General features: G+C 33.8%; 1 protein-coding gene across 1 annotated transcript in view; it reads right to left on the bottom strand.

Moving 5' to 3' along the window:
- The window catches only part of adam12a (ADAM metallopeptidase domain 12a), a 505,639-nt gene that overhangs the window by 35,219 nt on the left and 450,402 nt on the right, over positions 1-20,018 (bottom strand). Inside the window, exons 16-17 of the mRNA XM_030122462.1 lie at positions 14,107-14,305; positions 6,211-6,288 (exon numbers count right to left, since the gene is read on the bottom strand). Of these exons, the coding sequence (XP_029978322.1) occupies positions 6,211-6,288; positions 14,107-14,305 (277 nt within the window). The remainder of the gene's footprint in view (positions 1-6,210; positions 6,289-14,106; positions 14,306-20,018) is intronic.

Genomic DNA, 20,018 nt, shown 5'->3' with positions numbered 1-20,018 from the left:
TAGAATAGAATAGAATAGAATAGAATAGAATAGAGTAGAACAGAATAGAATAGAACAGAATAAAATATGACAGAATAGAATCGAACAGAATAGAATAGAATGGAATCGGATAGAAAAGAACAGAGTAGAATAGAATAGAATAGAATACAATACAATACAATACAATAGAATACAATAGAATAGAATAGATCTTTATTGTCACTGTCGCAGGAACAATAACAATCCCTTTAACAGCTCTGTTTCTGTTTAGCAGCAAAAACAATTAGTGCAAAAATGGACTGTATTAAAAATATCACACAAAATACAAACTTACATTCCCTATTGAATTTACTGACCATGTAGACAGATGTTCATAGAGGCTCAGGTAATTTTTTTTTTTTTATATTATTAGAAAAAAAAAAAAAAAAGAAGATAAAGTCACTTCTTAAGCAAAATATTTCATTAATCAAACATAAAACCCAGTGTCTCCACCCGCTGCCATTGATGAATCAATGTTGTAGAAGATAATGGTGTTTCCACGGTAACTACGGAGCCTCTGAACGCCCAAATGGGTCATATCTGATGACCACGAAAAGACGACAAACTGTATTTTACACCAATTATTTACATGTATTGATAGGATTAGTGGTTCAACAGGTATTAAACAGTCCAGATCAGTCGGTGGGTTTGGTCATCTGTGGATGTCTGAGTCTTTATGGGTTAAGACATAATAAAAATACTTTCCACTGTAGCTTTGACGACGGAAAAAATTTTACCAGTAAAAGACAAAGCCTCTGCAACCAGAGGATTTATGGGTAATAGCGCAGAGGAGCATATTTCATCTCAAACAGGACCACCTGTGGACATTTGATGGGTGGCATTTTAAAAAGAAAATCCGATAACCACGATCCTCAGTTCAAAGTCAAACGGTGTGTCACTGCTCCCAGGGTTTGGCCAAATAAAGCCCAGCCTTCAGATTTCAACGCCAATTTTTGGGACAAGGACGACTGCTCCTGAGTATGATGAATGGAGCTTAAAGCTGAACATAAATGAAGCCATTATATCTAATTGATTGAACCTTTCAGCATCCAGAATGATTGATTACTCGGCATTGTAATGACTCCCTGCCCACCGTACACTGGGCATTTTCAACATATTACCACCCAAATGAGCCTGTGAGCGAAGGAGAAATGGGATATTAAGTAAACAACAAATGTAGCAGGACTTTTTTTTTCACTTTAGCCGACAATAGCACGGTTTGTTCATGACACACAATCAGGGTTTGACTGAAACTAAAACTTAAACGCAACTCATGAACACAAAAATTAAAGAAAAGCTTCAATGAATGAGGCAAATTTGATTAAAAACTAAAGTATTACAGGTAAAATCATCTTAGTTTTGCCTTTGTGCTGATATTTGCATGTTGTAAAATATTAGATTCCATCAATTTTTGCATCCAAATTCTGACGCGCTAAACAAAAACTAAACAAAACCCCGTCATTTTCTCTGAATACAAGTCAAACTGAAATTATTTTTATGCGCTCCTTGCCAAAATTAACACAAATTAAAAAACAAAATGACAAAATAAATAAAATAATGACATTTTCTGAACTGTATTAAAACTTCAACACCACAAAAATGAACTACAAGCACTCGGCGAGCGCAGACCACCGCCAAGGCAGATCAGTGCCCCCACCCCACCCCCAACCTCGATCACCACCAAAATTTAATCATTTGTTCCTTGTGCCAGTATCAACATTTCCTGAAATTTCCATCCAAATCTGTCCATAACTTTTTGAGTTATCTTGCACAAATGAGGTTGCGGGCGAAGGAGAAATGGGATATTAAGTAAACAACAAATGTAGCTGGACTTTTTTTTCACTTTAGCCGACAATAGCACGGTTTGTTCATGACACGCAATCAGGGTTTGACTGAAACTAAAACTTAAACGCAACTCATGAACACAAAAATTAAAGAAAAGCTTCAATGAATGAGGCAAATTTGATTAAAAACTAAAGTATTACAGGTAAAATCATCTTAGTTTTGCCTTTGTGCTGATATTTGCATGATGTAAAATATTAGATTCCATCAATTTTTGCATCCAAATTCTGACGCGCTAAACAAAAGCTAAACAAAACCTCGTCAATTTCTCTGAATACAAGTCAAACTGAAACTATTTTTATGCGCTCCTTGCCAAAATTAACACAAATTAAAAAACAAAATGACAGAATAAATGAAATAATGACATTTTACGATCTGCAATAAAACTTCAACACCACAAAAATGAACGAGAAGCACTCGGAGAGCGCAGACCTCCGCCAAGGCAGATCAGTGCCCCCCCACACACACCGATCACCACCAAAATTGAATCATTTGTTCCTTGTGCCAGTATCAACATTTCCCGACATTTTCATCCAAATCCGTCCATAACTTTTTGAGTTATCTTGCACAAATGAGCCTGTGAGCGAAGGAGAAATGGGATATTAAGTAAACAACAAATGTAGCTGGACTTTTTTTTTCACTTTAGCCGACAATAGCATGGTTTGTTCATGACACGCAATCAGGGTTTGACTGAAACTAAAACTTAAACGCAACTCATGAATACAAAAATTAAAGAAAAGCTTCAATGAATGAGGCAAATTTGATTAAAAACTAAAGTATTAAAGATAAAATCAGCTTAGTTTTGCCTTTGTGCTGAAATTTGCATGATGTAAAATATTAGATGCCATCAATTTTTGCATCCAAATTCTGACGCGCTCAACAAAAGCTAAACAAAACCTCGTCAATTTCTCTGAATACAAGTCAAACTGAAATTATTTTTATGCACTCCTTGCCAAAATTAACGCTGAAATTAAAAAAACAAAATGACAGAATAAATAAAATAATGACATTTTCTGAACTGTATTAAAACTTCAACACCACAAAAATGAACTAGAAGCACTCAGAGAGCACAGACCTCCGCCAAGGCAGATCAGTGCCCCCCACCCCCACCCCCACCCCCGATCACCACCAAAATTGAATCATTTGTTCCTTGTACCAGTATCAACATTTCCTGACATTTTCATCCAAATCCGTCCATAACTTTTTGAGTTATCTCGCACAAATGAGCCTGTGAGCGAAGGAGAAATGGGATATTAAGTAAACAACAAATGTAGCTGGACTTTTTTTTTCACTTTAGCCGACAATAGCATGGTTTGTTCATGACACGCAATCAGGGTTTGACTGAAACTAAAACTTAAACGCAACTCATGAATACAAAAATTAAAGAAAAGCTTCAATGAATGAGGCAAATTTGATTAAAACTAAAGTATTACAGGTAAAATCATCTTAGTTTTGCCTTTGTGCTGATATTTGCATGATGTAAAATATTAGATGCCATCAATTTTTGCATCCAAATTCTGACGCGCTCAACAAAAGCTAAACAAAACCTCGTCAATTTCTCTGAATACAAGTCAAACTGAAATTATTTTTATGCACTCCTTGCCAAAATTAACGCTGAAATTAAAAAACAAAATGACAGAATAAATAAAATAATGACATTTTCTGAACTGTATTAAAACTTCAACACCACAAAAATGAAATAGAAGCATTCGGGGCGCGCAGACCACCGCCAAGGCAGATCAGTGCCCCCCCCCCCTCCACCCCTGATCACCACCAAAATTTAATCATTTGTTCCTTGTACCAGTATCAACATTTCCTGGAATTTCCATCCAAATCCGTCCATAACTTTTTGAGTTATCTTGCACAAATGAGCTTGTGAGCGAAGGAGAAATGGGATATTAAGTAAACAACAAATGTAGCTGGACTTTTTTTTTCACTTTAGCCGACAATAGCATGGTTTGTTCATGACACACAATCAGGGTTTGACTGAAACTAAAACTTAAACGCAACTCATGAATACAAAAATTAAAGAAAAGCTTCAATGAATGAGGCAAATTTGATTAAAACTAAAGTATTACAGGTAAAATCATCTTAGTTTTGCCTTTGTGCTGAAATTTGCATGATGTAAAATATTAGATGCCATCAATTTTTGCATCCAAATTCTGACGCGCTCAACAAAAGCTAAACAAAACCTCGTCAATTTCTCTGAATACAAGTCAAACTGAAATTATTTTTATGCGCTCCTTGCCAAAATTAACGCTGAAATTAAAAAAACAAAATGACAGAATAAATAAAATAATGACATTTTCTGAACTGTATTAAAACTTCAACACCACAAAAATGAACTAGAAGCACTCAGAGAGCACAGACCTCCGCCAAGGCAGATCAGTGCCCCCCACCCCCACCCCCGATCACCACCAAAATTGAATCATTTGTTCCTTGTGCCAGTATCAACATTTCCTGACATTTTCATCCAAATCCGTCCATAACTTTTTGAGTTATCTCGCACAAATGAGCTTGTGAGCGAAGGAGAAATGGGATATTAAGTAAACAACAAATGTAGCTGGACTTTTTTTTCCCACTTTAGCCGACAATAGCATGGTTTGTTCATGACACGCAATCAGGGTTTGACTGAAACTAAAACTTAAACGCAACTCATAAACACAAAAATCAAAGAAAAGCTTCAATGAATGAGGCAAAATCGACTAAAATTAAAATATAACAGGTAAAATCAGCTTAGTTTTGCCTTTGTGCTGCAATTTGCATGGTGTAAAATATTAGATGTCATCAATTTTTGCATCCAAATTCTTCTTATTACTACGCGCTCAACAAAAGCTAAACAAAACCTCGTCAATTTCTCTGAATACAAGTCAAACTGAAATTATTTTTATGCGCTCCTTGCCAAAATTAACGCTGAAATTAAAAAACAAAATGACAGAATAAATAAAATAATGACATTTTCTGAACTGTATTAAAACTTCAACACCACAAAAATGAACTAGAAGCATTCGGGGCGCGCAGACCACCGCCAAGGCAGATCAGTGCCCCCCCCCCCTCCACCCCTGATCACCACCAAAATTTAATAATTTGTTCCTTGTACCAGTATCAACATTTCCTGGAATTTTCATCCAAATCCGTCCATAACTTTTTGAGTTATCTTGCACAAATGAGCTTGTGAGCGAAGGAGAAATGGGATATTAAGTAAACAACAAATGTAGCTGGACTTTTTTTTTCACTTTAGCCGACAATAGCACGGTTTGTGCATGACACGCAATCAGGGTTTGACTGAAACTAAAACTTAAACGCAACTCATGAATACAAAAATTAAAGAAAAGCTTCAATGAATGAGGCAAATTTGATTAAAACTAAAGTATTAAAGATAAAATCATCTTAGTTTTGCCTTTGTGCTGAAATTTGCATGGTGTAAAATATTAGATGCCATCAATTTTTGCATCCAAATTCTGACGCGCTAAACAAAAGCTAAACAAAACCTCGTCAATTTCTCTGAATACAAGTCAAACTGAAATTATTTTTATGCACTCCTCGCCAAAATTAACACAAATTAAAAAACAAAATGACAGAATAAATGAAATAATGACATTTTCCGATCTGCATTAAAACTTCAACACCACAAAAATGAACGAGAAGCACTCGGAGAGCGCAGACCTCCGCCAAGGCAGATCAGTGCCCCCCCACACACACCGATCACCACCAAAATTGAATCATTTGTTCCTTGTGCCAGTATCAACATTTCCTGACATTTTCATCCAAATCCGTCCATAACTTTTTGAGTTATCTCGCACAAATGAGCTTGTGAGCGAAGGAGAAATGGGATATTAAGTAAACAACAAATGTAGCTAGACTTTTTTTTTCACTGTAGCCGACAATAGCATGGTTTGTTCATGACACACAATCAGGGTTTGACTGAAACTAAAACTTAAGTGCAACTCATGAATACAAAAATTAAAGAAAAGCTTCAATGAATGAGGCAAATTTGATTAAAACTAAAGTATTAAAGATAAAATCAGCTTAGTTTTCCTTTTGTGCTGCAATTTGCATGGTGTAAAATATTAAATGTCGTCAATTTTTGCATCCAAATTCTTCTTATTACTACGCGCTCAACAAAAGCTAAACAAAACCTCGTCAATTTCTCTGAATACAAGTCAAACTGAAATTATTTTTATGCACTCCTTGCCAAAATTTACACAAATTAAAAAACAAAATGACAGAATAAATGAAATAATGACATTTTCTGATCTGCATTAAAACTTCAACACCACAAAAATGAACTAGAAGCACTCGCAGAGCGCAGATCTCCACCAAGATGAGATCAGAAGCTGCTGTACTCACCCCTCGACCGCTGCACTTTGAAGCACACTCGTGCACGCCAAAAACACTGACGTTCTGGCACTGACGATTCAGACACATCTAAAAAAAACCAAAAAAACAACAACAAACACTTGAGAAATCCACAGAAAAACCATAACATAGTAACCTTGTTGATACTTTAAAAGGAAAAAGTCCAATCCAGTTTGACATTTCTTTAACTGCACCAGTCAGACCACTTCACTAAAGTGTATTATATGAGTATTTAATGATATTTTGACGCTGCTTTTAAAAGTTGTTTGGCGTGGATTGTTAAAAGCATCACACCCAAATGTGCCACAGATGAGTCTGGCAGCAGAGGCTCTGAAAGGAAAGCCAGGATCTTTGACAGATGAGGGCCAAACTGGATCTTCCTTCAGGGTGGAGACTCATAAGAAAGTCAATGCGACTAAATGGAAGAAGTGTTCAGTGCAGAGAGCGATGGCCTCAGTGATGACCACTGGGAGATGCCAACCAGACTGAGGGATGGTCAGCCAATTAAGTGTCTGACGAACATCTACTGGATATTTCTTCTGAAATGACAAGAGGACACACCCTGAAGAACCTCTCCTACCGCCTTAGTCACAGCCCGTCACTTCACATCACTTTTTCCACTTTTATTTCCAAGTGTTTGGGTTTGGGTTGGATTTTCTCATGCTCATAAAGATAGTTAGCAACCAGGAAAAACACATTAAAATCCTGCCATTGAATCAAATCTGCAAAAAATAAGGCAACACTTTTAGCAGTTGCTTATTTGCATATTTGTTAGTAGAACGTTGGCTCTTAACCCTTTATCAGGCAAGTGACTATTTTTGGTCATGGTTACTATGGTTGAATTGTTAGATGGTTACCCTGGTTGAAGTGTCAGATAGATGCTATTGTTGAATTGTTGGATGGTTGCTATGGCTGACTTGTTGAATGGTTGCTATGGTTGAATTACTGGATGGTTACTATGGTTGAATTGTCGGACAGTTGCTATGGTTGAATTGTTGGATGGTTACTATGGTTGACTTACTGGATGGTTGCTATGGTTGAATTGTTGGATGGTTGAATTGTTGGAGGGTTACTATGGTTGAATTGTCGGACGGTTGCTATGGTTGAATTGTTGGATGGTTACTATGGTTGAATTACTGGACAGTTGCTATGGTTGAATTGTTGGATGGTTGCTATGGTTGATTTGTTGAACCATGGTTTAATTGTCGGATGGTAGCTATGGTTGAATTGTTGGGTGGTTACTATGGTTGAATTGTTGGATGGTTGCTATGGTTGAATTGTTGGATGGTTACTATGGTTGACTTACTGGACAGTTGCTATGGCTGAATTGTTGGATGGTTGCTATGGTTGATTTGTTGAACTGTGGTTGAATTGTCGGATGGTAGCTATGGTTGAATTGTTGGATGGTTACTATGGTTGAATTACTGGACGGTTGCTATGGTTGAATTGTTGGATGGTTGCTATGGTTGATTTGTTGAACTATGGTTGAATTGTCGGATGGTAGCTATGGTAGAATTGTTGGATTGGTTACTATGGTTGAATTGTTGGATGGTTGCTATGGTTGATTTGTTGAATTATGGTTGAATTGTCGGATGGTTGCTATGGTTGAATTGTTGGATGATTACTATGGTTGAATTGTTGGATGGTTGCTATGGTTGAATTGTTGGATGGTTACTATGGTTGACTTACTGGACAGTTGCTATGGCTGAATTGTTGGATGGTTGCAATGGTTGAATTGTTGGATAGTTGCTATGGTTGAATTGTTGGACGGTTGCTATGGTTGAATTGTTGGATGGTTACTATGGTTGAATTGTTGGATGGTTACTATGGTTGACTTACTGGACAGTTGCTATGGCTGAATTGTTGGATGGTTGCAATGGTTGAATTGTTGGATGGTTACTATGATTGAATTGTTGGACGGTTGCTATGGTTGAATTGTTGGATGGTTACTATGGTTGCATTACTGGACTGTTGCTATGGTTGAATTGTTGGATGGTTGCTATGGTTGATTTGTTGAACCATGGTTTAATTGTCGGATGGTAGCTATGGTTGAATTGTTGGGTGGTTACTATGGTTGAATTGTTGGATGGTTGCTATGGTTGAATTGTTGGATGGTTACTATGGTTGACTTACTGGACAGTTGCTATGGCTGAATTGTTGGATGGTTGCTATGGTTGATTTGTTGAACTGTGGTTGAATTGTCGGATGGTAGCTATGGTTGAATTGTTGGATGGTTACTATGGTTGAATTACTGGACGGTTGCTATGGTTGAATTGTTGGATGGTTGCTATGGTTGATTTGTTGAACTATGGTTGAATTGTCGGATGGTAGCTATGGTAGAATTGTTGGATTGGTTACTATGGTTGAATTGTTGGATGGTTGCTATGGTTGATTTGTTGAATTATGGTTGAATTGTCGGATGGTTGCTATGGTTGAATTGTTGGATGATTACTATGGTTGAATTGTTGGATGGTTGCTATGGTTGAATTGTTGGATGGTTACTATGGTTGACTTACTGGACAGTTGCTATGGCTGAATTGTTGGATGGTTGCAATGGTTGAATTGTTGGATAGTTGCTATGGTTGAATTGTTGGATGGTTACTATGATTGAATTGTTGGACGGTTGCTATGGTTGAATTACTGGACGGTTGCTATGGCTGAATTGTTGGATGGTTGCTATGGTTGATTTGTTGAACTATGGTTGAATTGTCAGATGGTAGCTATGGTTGAATTGTTGGATGGTTACTATGGTTGAATTTTTGGATGGTTGCTATGGTTGATTTGTTGAATTATGGTTGAATTGTCGGATGGTTGCTATGGTTGAATTGTTGGATGGTTACTATGATTGAATTGTTGGATGGTTGCTATGGTTGATTTGTTGAATTATGGTTGAATTGTTGGATGGTTGCTATGATTGATTTGTTGAATTATGGTTGAATTCTTGGACGGTTGCTATGGTTGAATTCTTGGACGGTTGCTATGGTTGAATTCTTGGATGGTTACTATGGTTGAATTGTCGGATGGTTACTATGATTGAATTGTCGGATGGTTACTATGATTGAATTGTCGGACGGTTACTGTGGTTGAATTGTTGGACGGTTGCTATGGTTGAATTGTTGGATGGCTACTATGGTTGAATTGTTGAATTATGGTTGAATTGCCGGAGAATTTTGAAGATAAAGTTGTGTATCGTCAGGAAAATGAAACTGTATATTATTGTTACAGTACCAAAAGGCAAGATAAACTGTGTACTTAGAATAAAACTGGTCCCAGGATGGAACCCTGGGGGACTCCACAGAGTGAGTACACAGAAGATGGAAATGTCAGCCGCTGACACAGGGAAACATCTATTAAATCGGATCAAAACTAATCTTAAATAACTAATAACGACAGCATGGATCGTTGCAGAGTGTCATTTTGTTTTGTTTGTACTCTTATTGTTTTAATGCATAATTTTGTTTTCATGTTTTTGTGTATTTCATTGGTTTTATACAGTACTGTGGTGGACTGTCATTGTTCAATGTATTTTGCAAATAACTCGTCAAGTGTCCATATTTATGAAAAAAAAGCATTACCAAAAATTGTCAGTGAACTGTACTTTAATTGTACTTCATATAATTCCTTTTCCAGAACAGACCAGGCTCTGTTTTGTTGTTCAACATTAATCTCCACTCATCTGGACTCCATCCTCAGAGACTTGACCCCCTTCAGGACTTAATTTTGACATAAAGCTTTTGACCTGACACTCATTGAAAACCTCTGGAATGTGATCAAGAGGAAGATAGATGGTCACGAGCCTCCAAACAAAGATGACCTGCTTACATTTTTACACGAGGAGTGGCACGAAGCGGCAAAAACACCAACATGAAGGACCGGTGGAGAGCGTTAGAAGATACATGAAAACTGTGACGGAAATGAGGATTATTCCACCAAACATTCACTTTCTCTGAGCAAAACATTAGTATTGTACGGTTTGAGAAAGAATATAATTTGTTTTCTTTTCATTGTTCAAAGTCTTAATTTGTGTTATTTTGACCAACTGTAATTTCCTGCAAATAAAATGTGAAAAATACAAGTGGGTTCTCGAACAGAAACCACTGAAGTGTTCATATTATACTGTTTACTGCACTGGACTGTACATACTGAGTTTTACATTTATTTTCTACATATAATGTACATAGTCTGAATATACATATTCTTGAGTGTTTCTATATTTTTTTTAATCTAGCTGAGAACTAGCGCTAAGAAAAATTTTGTTATGTGCACCTAATGACTAAACATTCTTGAATATTGAATTTTACTCAAACCTATGGAAGAGAATTAGGGCCACTGGGAAAAAAAAGGTCCTATATATATATATATATATATATATATATATATACATAATCGTCTAAGATTAAAGTCAGAAAATCTGAGAATAAAAGTCAGAATTCTGAGAAAAAAGTAAAAAATTCTGAGATTAAAGTCAGAATTTTGAGAAAAAAGTCAGAATTCTGAGATTAAAGTCAGAGTTCTGAGAAAAAAGTCAGAATTCTGAGATTAAAGTCAGTTTTGAGGAAAAAGTCAGAATTCTGAGGCAAAAGTCAGAAAATCTGAAAATAAAATTCAGAATTCTGAGAAAAAAGTAAAAAATTCTGAGATTAAAGTCAGAATTTTGAGAAAAAAGTCAGAATTCTGAGATTAAAGTCAGAGTTCTGGGAAAAAAGTCAGAATTCTGAGGAAGAAAAGTCAGAAATTGTGAGATTAAAGTCAGAATTCTGAGAAAACAAGTCAGAATTCTGGGATTAAAGTCAGTTTTGAGGAAAAAGTCAGAATTCTGAGAAAGAAAAGTCAGAAATTCTGAGATTAAAGTCAGAATTCTCAGAAAAAAAATCAGAATTCTGAGATTAAAGTCAGTTTTGAGGAAAATGTCAGAATTCTGAGAAAGAAAAGTCAGAAATTCTGAGATTAAAGTCAGAATTCTGAGAAAAAAGTCAGAATTCTGAGATTAAAGTCAGTTTTGAGGAAAAAGTAAGAATTCTGAGAAAGAAAAGTCAGAAATTCTGAGATTAAAGTCCAAATTCTGAGAAAAATGTCCAAATTCTGAGGGGAAAAAAGGCAGAATTTTGAGAAAAAAAGTCGCAATTATGAGAAAGAAAAGTCAGAAATTCTGAGATTAAAGTCCAAATTCTGAGAAAAAAGTCAGAATTCTGTGGAACAAAAGGCAGAATTTTGAGGAAAAAAAAGTCGCAATTCTGAGAAAAAAGTCGGAATTCTGAAGGAAAAAATTCAGAATTCTGACTTAATTTTCTCAGAATTTGGACTTTAATCTCAGAATTCTGTCTTTTTTTCTCAGAATAATAACAAAAAATATATATATTGGACCTTTTTTTTTTTTTTCCCCAGAGGCCCTAATCCTCTTCTGTGCAAACCTTTACAGACTAAACCATTTTTTATCCAGAGCTCTAAGTGATCTTGACCAGAACCTATAATTTTATTCTATAGGTAAAACATACTGTAAACAATTATTCTTATCGTTACCTTGAGAGGATTTACTTTGAAATAATGATCAGTTCAAGTTCTATGATCTCACCTTTACTTCACCATTTAGTAAAAGATGTCAATCATTTGACCAAAAGTATTGATATAAGAAGAATGTTGTTGATTTGAGAATGTTCTTATTGCTTCCACTAAATTTAGTAATCCATTATAGAGGTGTAATCCCATATATTACCCATAAGCCATACATTACCGTGGAAAAAACATGTGGATGGAAGTCAGTAGAGAGAGACTAAAAGAACCATGGCATCAGTTACACGTGTCAATTTATAACAAAATCCTAATTTGTTGTAAAATTGTTGAAGAATGTGAAAACATGTAATTATATAAACAACACAGTAACTTTCTTCTCAGCTTCAACATGAACAGATTCATAGTCCTTTTTGCTTCGTTTGATATATTTTCACTAATTTTTCTGATTATTTAACAGTTCCCGGTAACAACCCCCCCCCCCACATACCATATGCATATGCAACCACAATGTAAATATGTAAATAATATTTAACTCTAAATTTATGTGAATATTTATATAAAGACCAGATTTCTCGTTTTTTTTTTTTCTGTTATATTTCATTTTCCACATGGTTGTTGTTTTTCTGTCTTTTCTCTGCACTTGCTTGTTGTGCTGTGAACTGTCAGACTCCCCCCATGGTTGGATAAATTACATCTTACCTTATTTTATCTTATCTTACCTGACCTTATCCCTTACCTTATCTTACCCTTGTTTTATCGTATGTTATCTTATGTTACCTTATCCCTTACCTTATTTTACCCTTTGTTTTATCTTATCTTACCTTAACTTATCCCTTACAATATCTTATCTCCTTCCTTATCTTACCCCTTTTTTTAATCTTATCTTACTTTACCTCGTCTTATCTTTCCTTATCCCTTACCTTATCTTACCATTATTTTATCTTATCTTATCTTACCTTACCTTACATAATCCCTTACCTTATCTTACCCCTTGTTTTATCTTATTTTACTTTATCTTATTTTACTTTACCTTATCTTATCCCTTAACTTATCTTACCCCTTGTTTTATCTTATTTTACCTTACCTTAACTTACCTTATCCCTTACCTTATCTTACCCCTTGTTTTATCTTAATTTATCTTATTTTACTTTACCTTATCTTATCTTATCCCTTAACTTATCTTATCCCTTGTTTTATCTTATCTTACCTTATCCCTTACCTTATCTTACTCCTTATTTTATCTTGTCTTACCTTGTCTTATCTTACCTTATCCCTTACCTTATCTAATCCCTTGTTTTATCTTACCTTACCTCATCATATCTTACCTTATCCCTTACCTTATCCTACCCCTTGTTTTATCTTATCTTACTTTACTTTACCTTATCCCTTACCTTATCTTACCCCTTGTTTTATCTTATCTTACCTTACCTTACCTTATCCCTTACCTTATCTTAACCCTTATTTTATCTTATCTTACCTGATCTTATCTTACCTAATCCCTTACCTTATCTTACCCCTTGTTTTATCTTATCTTACGTGATCTTATCTTACCTTATCCCTTATCTTATCTTACCCCTTGATTTATCTTATCTTACCTTATCCCTGACCTTATTTTACCCCTTATTTTATCTTATCTTATCCCTTACCTTATCTTACCCCTTGTTTTATCTTATCTTACTTTACCTTATCCCTTGCCTTATCTTACTCCTTATTTTATCGTGTTTTACCTGATCTTATCTTACCTTATCCCTTACCTTATCTTTCCCCTTGTTTTATCTTACCTTACCTTACCTTAACTTACCTTATCCCTTACCTTATCTTAACCCTTATTTTATCTTATCTTACCTGATCTTATCTTACCTAATCCCTTACCTTATCTTACCCCTTGTTTTATCTTATCTTACATGATCTTATCTCATCACTTACCTTATCTTACCACTTATTTTTTCTTATCTTATTCCTTACCTTATCTTACCCCTTATCTTATATTACCCTATCTTACCTTATCTTAATTCTCATATATGGATAACACACATGTATTTTTGGTGTTAGTGATATGTAACGTCTAAGAGGAGATACAACATTCCTTAACTATCTTTGCGTCGAAGCCTTTTACACATTCCCGTAAATGTATGATTATGCGAGAAATCATAAAAATTTTAATACCTTTGGTCATTTAACAGCCACAGATCCATCACATTCTGCATTTTTCATCTGCAAATGTTCCAGTAACCCTAGTCCTGAACTCAGGCAGCATTAGCAAAAAGGAATATTTTCTTTTTTCCACTGAAATATTTATTAGAAAACACTGTAAACGAGCTGGACGTGGCATCCATTAGCGCGTGGTACCGAACTGATACAGGCCTCAGCTCTCACCGTTCCATCTCCACACTTGGTCCCCGTCAGGACCAGGCCGGGATCGGGCATGTCGTCCCCCAAGTACACATGTGTACCTCGGCACAGTATCCGACCTCCTTCCTGCAGAGGGATGTTGGTTTCTATGGAAACAGCATTGGTGCCAATTACGGGGCGGTTAGCTCCTCCCTGACACTGGATTTTGCCACATTTAGCATCGCTGTGAACAGAGCAAACAACAGACAGAATAACAATGTGAGAACGACTCACAAACATCTGCACGCCTCTCTGTCCAATTAGAGACGTGGGTGGACGTGGAGATTGTTAGTTTCCGAAATGCTGATGTTAGATTTTATTAGTTCATGCATGGATTCAAGATGAACTATTTTTATTGGAATAAAAATATACACTGTTTGGGCTATAATTGGTGTGATTTTTTTTTTTTTTTTGGTGGCTCTTAAGCTTGTGGGACTTTAAAAGGTAGGATTCTGGAAATGCTGTTATAGCAGTTTTTATTTTATTGTGATACATCATGCTGAGGTATGTGTACCATTTACATAACCCCTCTATTAAACAGTAGTGTGGTTTATAATATCCTGTTGTTAAATGTGTACATTTGGAAGCATTTGCAGTTTATGTTTGCAGTTTGTGTGAACATTTACATACGTTCTAAATCAAATTTTGTTTTAATTTTGTATTTTTTTTTTTTTTTTATTGATTTTATGGTGTGAAAGAAGAGATGCAATACATGTTCAATTAAAGACAAAGCTTTTCAATACAGAAAACAAACATCAAACTTCTAACATCCAAAAATAAACCAAAATAAATTAAATAAAAACTAAAAGTCTATTGCATGGCATTTATAATACTTTATATATATATATATATATATATATATATATATATATATATATATATAGATAGATAGATAGATAGATAGATAGATAGATAGATAGATAGATAGATAGATAGATAGATAGATAGATAGATAATTTTTTTTTTTTTTTTTTTAAATTTTGTTATTTGATTTTTTTAAAAATTGATTTTCTGGTGTGAAAGAAGAGATACAATACATGTACAATTAAAGACAATATTTTTCAATACAGAAAACAAACGTCAAACTCCTAACATCCAAAAATAAACCAAAATAATTTAAATAAAAACTAAAAGTCTATTGCATGGCATTTATAATATTTTCTATACAAATATATTTTTTTTAATTTAATTTTTTTTAAATTTTTTTTTTAATTGATTTTATGGTGAGAAAGAAGAGATGCAATACATGTTCAATTAAAGACAAAGCTTTTCAATACAGAAAACAAACGTTAAACTTTAAACAACTAAAACCAAAAAAAAGAAAAACTGAACAAAACTAAAAGGACATCACCCCCACACACACACACACACAAAAAAAAAAAAAAAAAAAAAAAAGAAAAATTAGGCTCATTGATTGCATTTATAATTCTTTCTAGAAAAACACTTATTTTTTTATGGATTTTTTAAATTGATTTTCTGGTGTGAAAGAACATATACAATACATGTTCAATTAAAGACAAAATTTTCAATACAGAAAACAAACATCAAACTCCTAACATCCAAAAATAAACCAAAATAATTTAAATAAAAACTAAAAGTCTATTGCATGGCATTTATAATACTTTCTATACACACACACACACACACACACACACATATATATATATATATATATATATATATATATATATATATATATATAATTTTGTTATTATTTGATTTTTTTTAAATTGATTTTCTGGTGTGAAAGAAGAGATACACTACATGTTCAATTAAAGACAACATTTTCAATATAGAAAACAAACATCAAACTCCTAACATCCAAAAATAAACCAAAATAATTTAAATAAAAACTAAAAGTCTATTGCATGACATTTATAATACTTTCTATACAAATATTTTTGTTTTATTTAATTTTTTTATTTCTTAATTTTTTTTTATTGATTTTCTGGTGTGAAAGAACAGATACAATGCATGTTCAATTAAAGACAAAGTTTTTCAATACAGAAAACAACCAAAAACAACAAACAAACAAAAAACTAAAACTAAAAGCACCCCCCCCCCCAAAAAAAAACCAAAAAGAAAAGAAAAATAAGGCCCATTGATTGCATTTATAAAACTTTCTATACAAATATTCATATTGTTGTTTTTTTGCTCATTGTACGTCTGTTACATACACTGCTTTACAACCATTGCATTTAAAGTGTTCTAAATCATGTTTTTTTGTTTGTTTGTTTGTTTGTTTGTTTGTTTTTCCATTCTTTGTTTATTTGGAAAAGCATGACATACAAAACTTCCCTTTCGGGTTTAATTCAATATCCACACATCAAATGTGAACGAAGAGGCTAATCCAAGATTTTTAGTCGAATATAGAACAAATAAAAAAAGACAGAAAGAAAAGTGTGTGTTCATCAACAAGATAAAACACACTCAGGTAGAAACGTATCTCATATAAATGTTTTCACATAACTGATGTATTCAATGTTTTACATAGTTTGTCCATTTTGACCAAATAGTGAAAAAAAAATCCCTTTGACCCTAAAAACAAAATGTCCATTTCTCCAGAATGTAAACGTCCTGTACGATCTCCATCCATTCTTCAGTTGTGGGCGTCTAAATCATGTTTTTAATTAACTTTTCCACAGTTTAAAGGGAAGACATCACAATCTGTGTTAATCACTTTTATATAATCTGACATAATATATAACAATCACCATTTTTCTCCAGCTTTCACTTGTAAAAAGCTGAAAACACATTGTCTGGCATCTTCTCTTATCAAAACTATGGTCAACAGCTTTCCTGTGCGGCTAAATTATTAGCTCTACATCTGAATCAATCACATCCGACATAGCTGGAAGCAAATGTATTTATTTTCATTTTAAATTAGCTCATATTTGGACAAACTCAATCCTGTACCCGGGGTAAAAACATAATTACTTCTGTCATATGAGCTGAATTAAAAAGACACGTGTTTAGAGAAGGCGCAGGGCAGGTGTGTAGTATTGTGTATGTGTCATTGCTAAAATAAGAAATAAAAAAAATTCAGTAACTGACAATACATGCAAAACTAAGGTGGGAAAACAGATGGAAAATAAGGTGTGATTGTAGATAAACTCTGGTATTTTTATGGCAATGACCAAATTACTTCTATATTACAAAATAATAAAAAACAAAAAGTCTGGGATTTGATAGCACATTTAATGCCAAAGAGCAAATCTCATCAACATCTTTTATACATTCTAATAAATGATACTTAAAATTGTGTTAAATAGGTTTATTTGTTGTGTTTTAAAACTGTTTTGAGTGAAAACATACCAAGTTTTGTATAGTTCTGGGACTAGTACTACGGCCAACTAGTGCAAATATTGGTGTTGGATATTTTGGACAATACAGAGTCCTTAACCCTTTATCGGGCAAGTGACTATTTTTAGTCATTTCTGCACACATTACAAGACAGTGACAGTAAGTTACAGTGAGTCAACAATCTCAGGTCCAATGTATATTAAAAAATAATATTAATTTTAGATGACATTTAGGCTTTAGAATGTATATAACACATCTTTTTGGTGTCTGCTTCTCAGCCAGGCAGGTGAAGAAATCTTTCCATTCTCTGTTCGGGTAGGCTGAAGTGTAGTAGTGCACGCGGTCACATGATCAGGTCAAATAAGATATGCCCTCTCAGATATTATGTCCTGCATTTTATTTGAACTCGATTTTTATTTGGAAAAGTGTGTGGTGTTTTAATTATAATGAAATATATATTGAATCATTAAAAAACAATTAAAAAAAAAAAAAAAGTATTTATTTTTATCAATTACTAGAAATTCCAGGCTGGAAAAACACTGAACTAATGTAAGTAATGATGTTCAAAGGGATAATGTGGATGTAGACAGGGGTCTGCATCAGCACTTATGCTGCTCTAATGTTCTAAAATACATGTTCATGTTTCTTTCACCTTACATCTGTTTTTCTTGTTTTATATATATGTCGAGGCCCAAAACAGAATCTGGCCCGATTCGGAATCGGGCCGGCCCAGAATGGAATTCTATTCTAGGCCGGCCTAGAATGGAATCCTGCTGCTATAATGTTATTTTTATACCATGTTTAATGCAAATGATCCATAATTCCATAATTTGTCATAATTTTACATTTTCAGTCTTACATACCTTGAGTAACTATTGTCAATTTCAGTCAATTTCACTGTACCATATATTGGTGGGGAGTACCACTAGGTTCTATTTGTAAATAAAGTGTATTATAGTTTACAATTAAAATGTTGTTTGTTTCATTTTTTTTTTTTCACATATTTGCAAATTCCATGTATTGATTTTTGTAATAATTTAGATCATTTGCATTAAACATGGGATAAAAATAACATTATAGCAGCAGGATTCCATTCTAGGCCGGCCTAGAATAGAATTCCATTCTGGGCCGGCCCGATTCTGAATCGGGCCAGATTCCGTTTTGGGCCTCGACATATATATATATATATATATATATATATATATATATATATATATATATATATACGAGGGCTGTTCAGTAAGTTCATGGCCTCACTCAGAACAGAACAACACAGACTGATAATTTATATTTTATTTTTCAACATAATCTCCATTTACAGCAATGCACTTGGTCCATCGATGTTCAAGCATCACTATCCCATCACAAAAGAATGTAACATCCTGTACTGTATTATAACAACCAGTATTTCTGGGTGAGGCCATGAACTTATTGAACAGCCCTCGTATATATATATACATACTTTGATTTTTAATTAGGTTTTTTTTTTGCCACTTGCAGGTAAAGAACCAAATATTCAGATTCAGATTCAAGTTTATATATTTATATGTTTATATATATAAGTTTATAAGTTAAGTTTTGTCATTTCAGCATATAAAAATACACAAATGAAATATTGTCCTCAGGTCCCCAACTGTCAGCAGCATTTAGTAAAAATAGTATAAGTTACTGATAAAATAATGAAAAAAAAAAAAATAATAATAATAATAATAAAATAAAAAAAATAATAATATACTGAAATAATAAAATACTGATATGGTAACTTCTTTGACCTTGATTTTAAATAGAATAGAATAGAATAGATCTTTACTGTCACTGTCACAGTAACAATGAAAATCAGTTTAGCAGCACAGTTCAATTCAGCAGCAAAACACTGTACAAACAAGAAGAGCACTCGGAGAGCGCAGACCTCCGCCAAGACAGATTTGGCCACATTTTCCTACATTCAGAACGCAGCCTTTTTCTCCAGTTTTTGACGTAATAACCCTCAATTTTAATCTGAGCTTTTTATGAAAATCTACATGATCAGTCAATTCAATATGGGAAAATACATGATGTTCACTGAAAAAAACGACAAAATACAGAAGACAATATTATAATAAATGACAAACCCTATAAAGCAGGGGTGTCAAACATGCGGCCCGCGGGCCAAATGCGGCCCGCCAAAGGGTCCAGTTTGGCCCCTGGGATGTTTTTGCCAAGTGCAAAAATTCCACAGTCTTGAATTGAATGAAGCAAAAAAAAAAAAGAATTAGCTTGAATTAAGGAAAAAAATCTTGAATTAAGCCAAAAAAAACCTTCAATTAATTTAAAAAAAATCTTCACTTAAGCCAAAAAAATCTCAAATTTAGCAAAAAATCTTGAATTACGATTAAAAAAAACCTTCAATTAAGTAAAAAAAATCTTGAATTAAGCCCCCAAAAAATCTTGAATTAAGTAAAAAAATCTTCAATTGAGCAAAAAAAATCTCAAATTTAGCAAAAAATCTTGAATTAAGACAAAAAAATCTTCAATTAAGTAAAAAAAAAACAAAACTCTTCAATTAAGCAAAAAAAATATTCAATTAAGTAAAAAAATCTTCAATTAAGCCAAAA

The sequence above is a fragment of the Sphaeramia orbicularis genome, chromosome 19, assembly GCF_902148855.1.
Source record: "Sphaeramia orbicularis chromosome 19, fSphaOr1.1, whole genome shotgun sequence".
In the NCBI taxonomy this organism is placed as follows: domain Eukaryota; kingdom Metazoa; phylum Chordata; class Actinopteri; order Kurtiformes; family Apogonidae; genus Sphaeramia; species Sphaeramia orbicularis.
The sequence above is the reverse complement of the archived record's forward strand: the minus strand, read 5'-3'. Positions and strand labels throughout refer to the sequence as shown.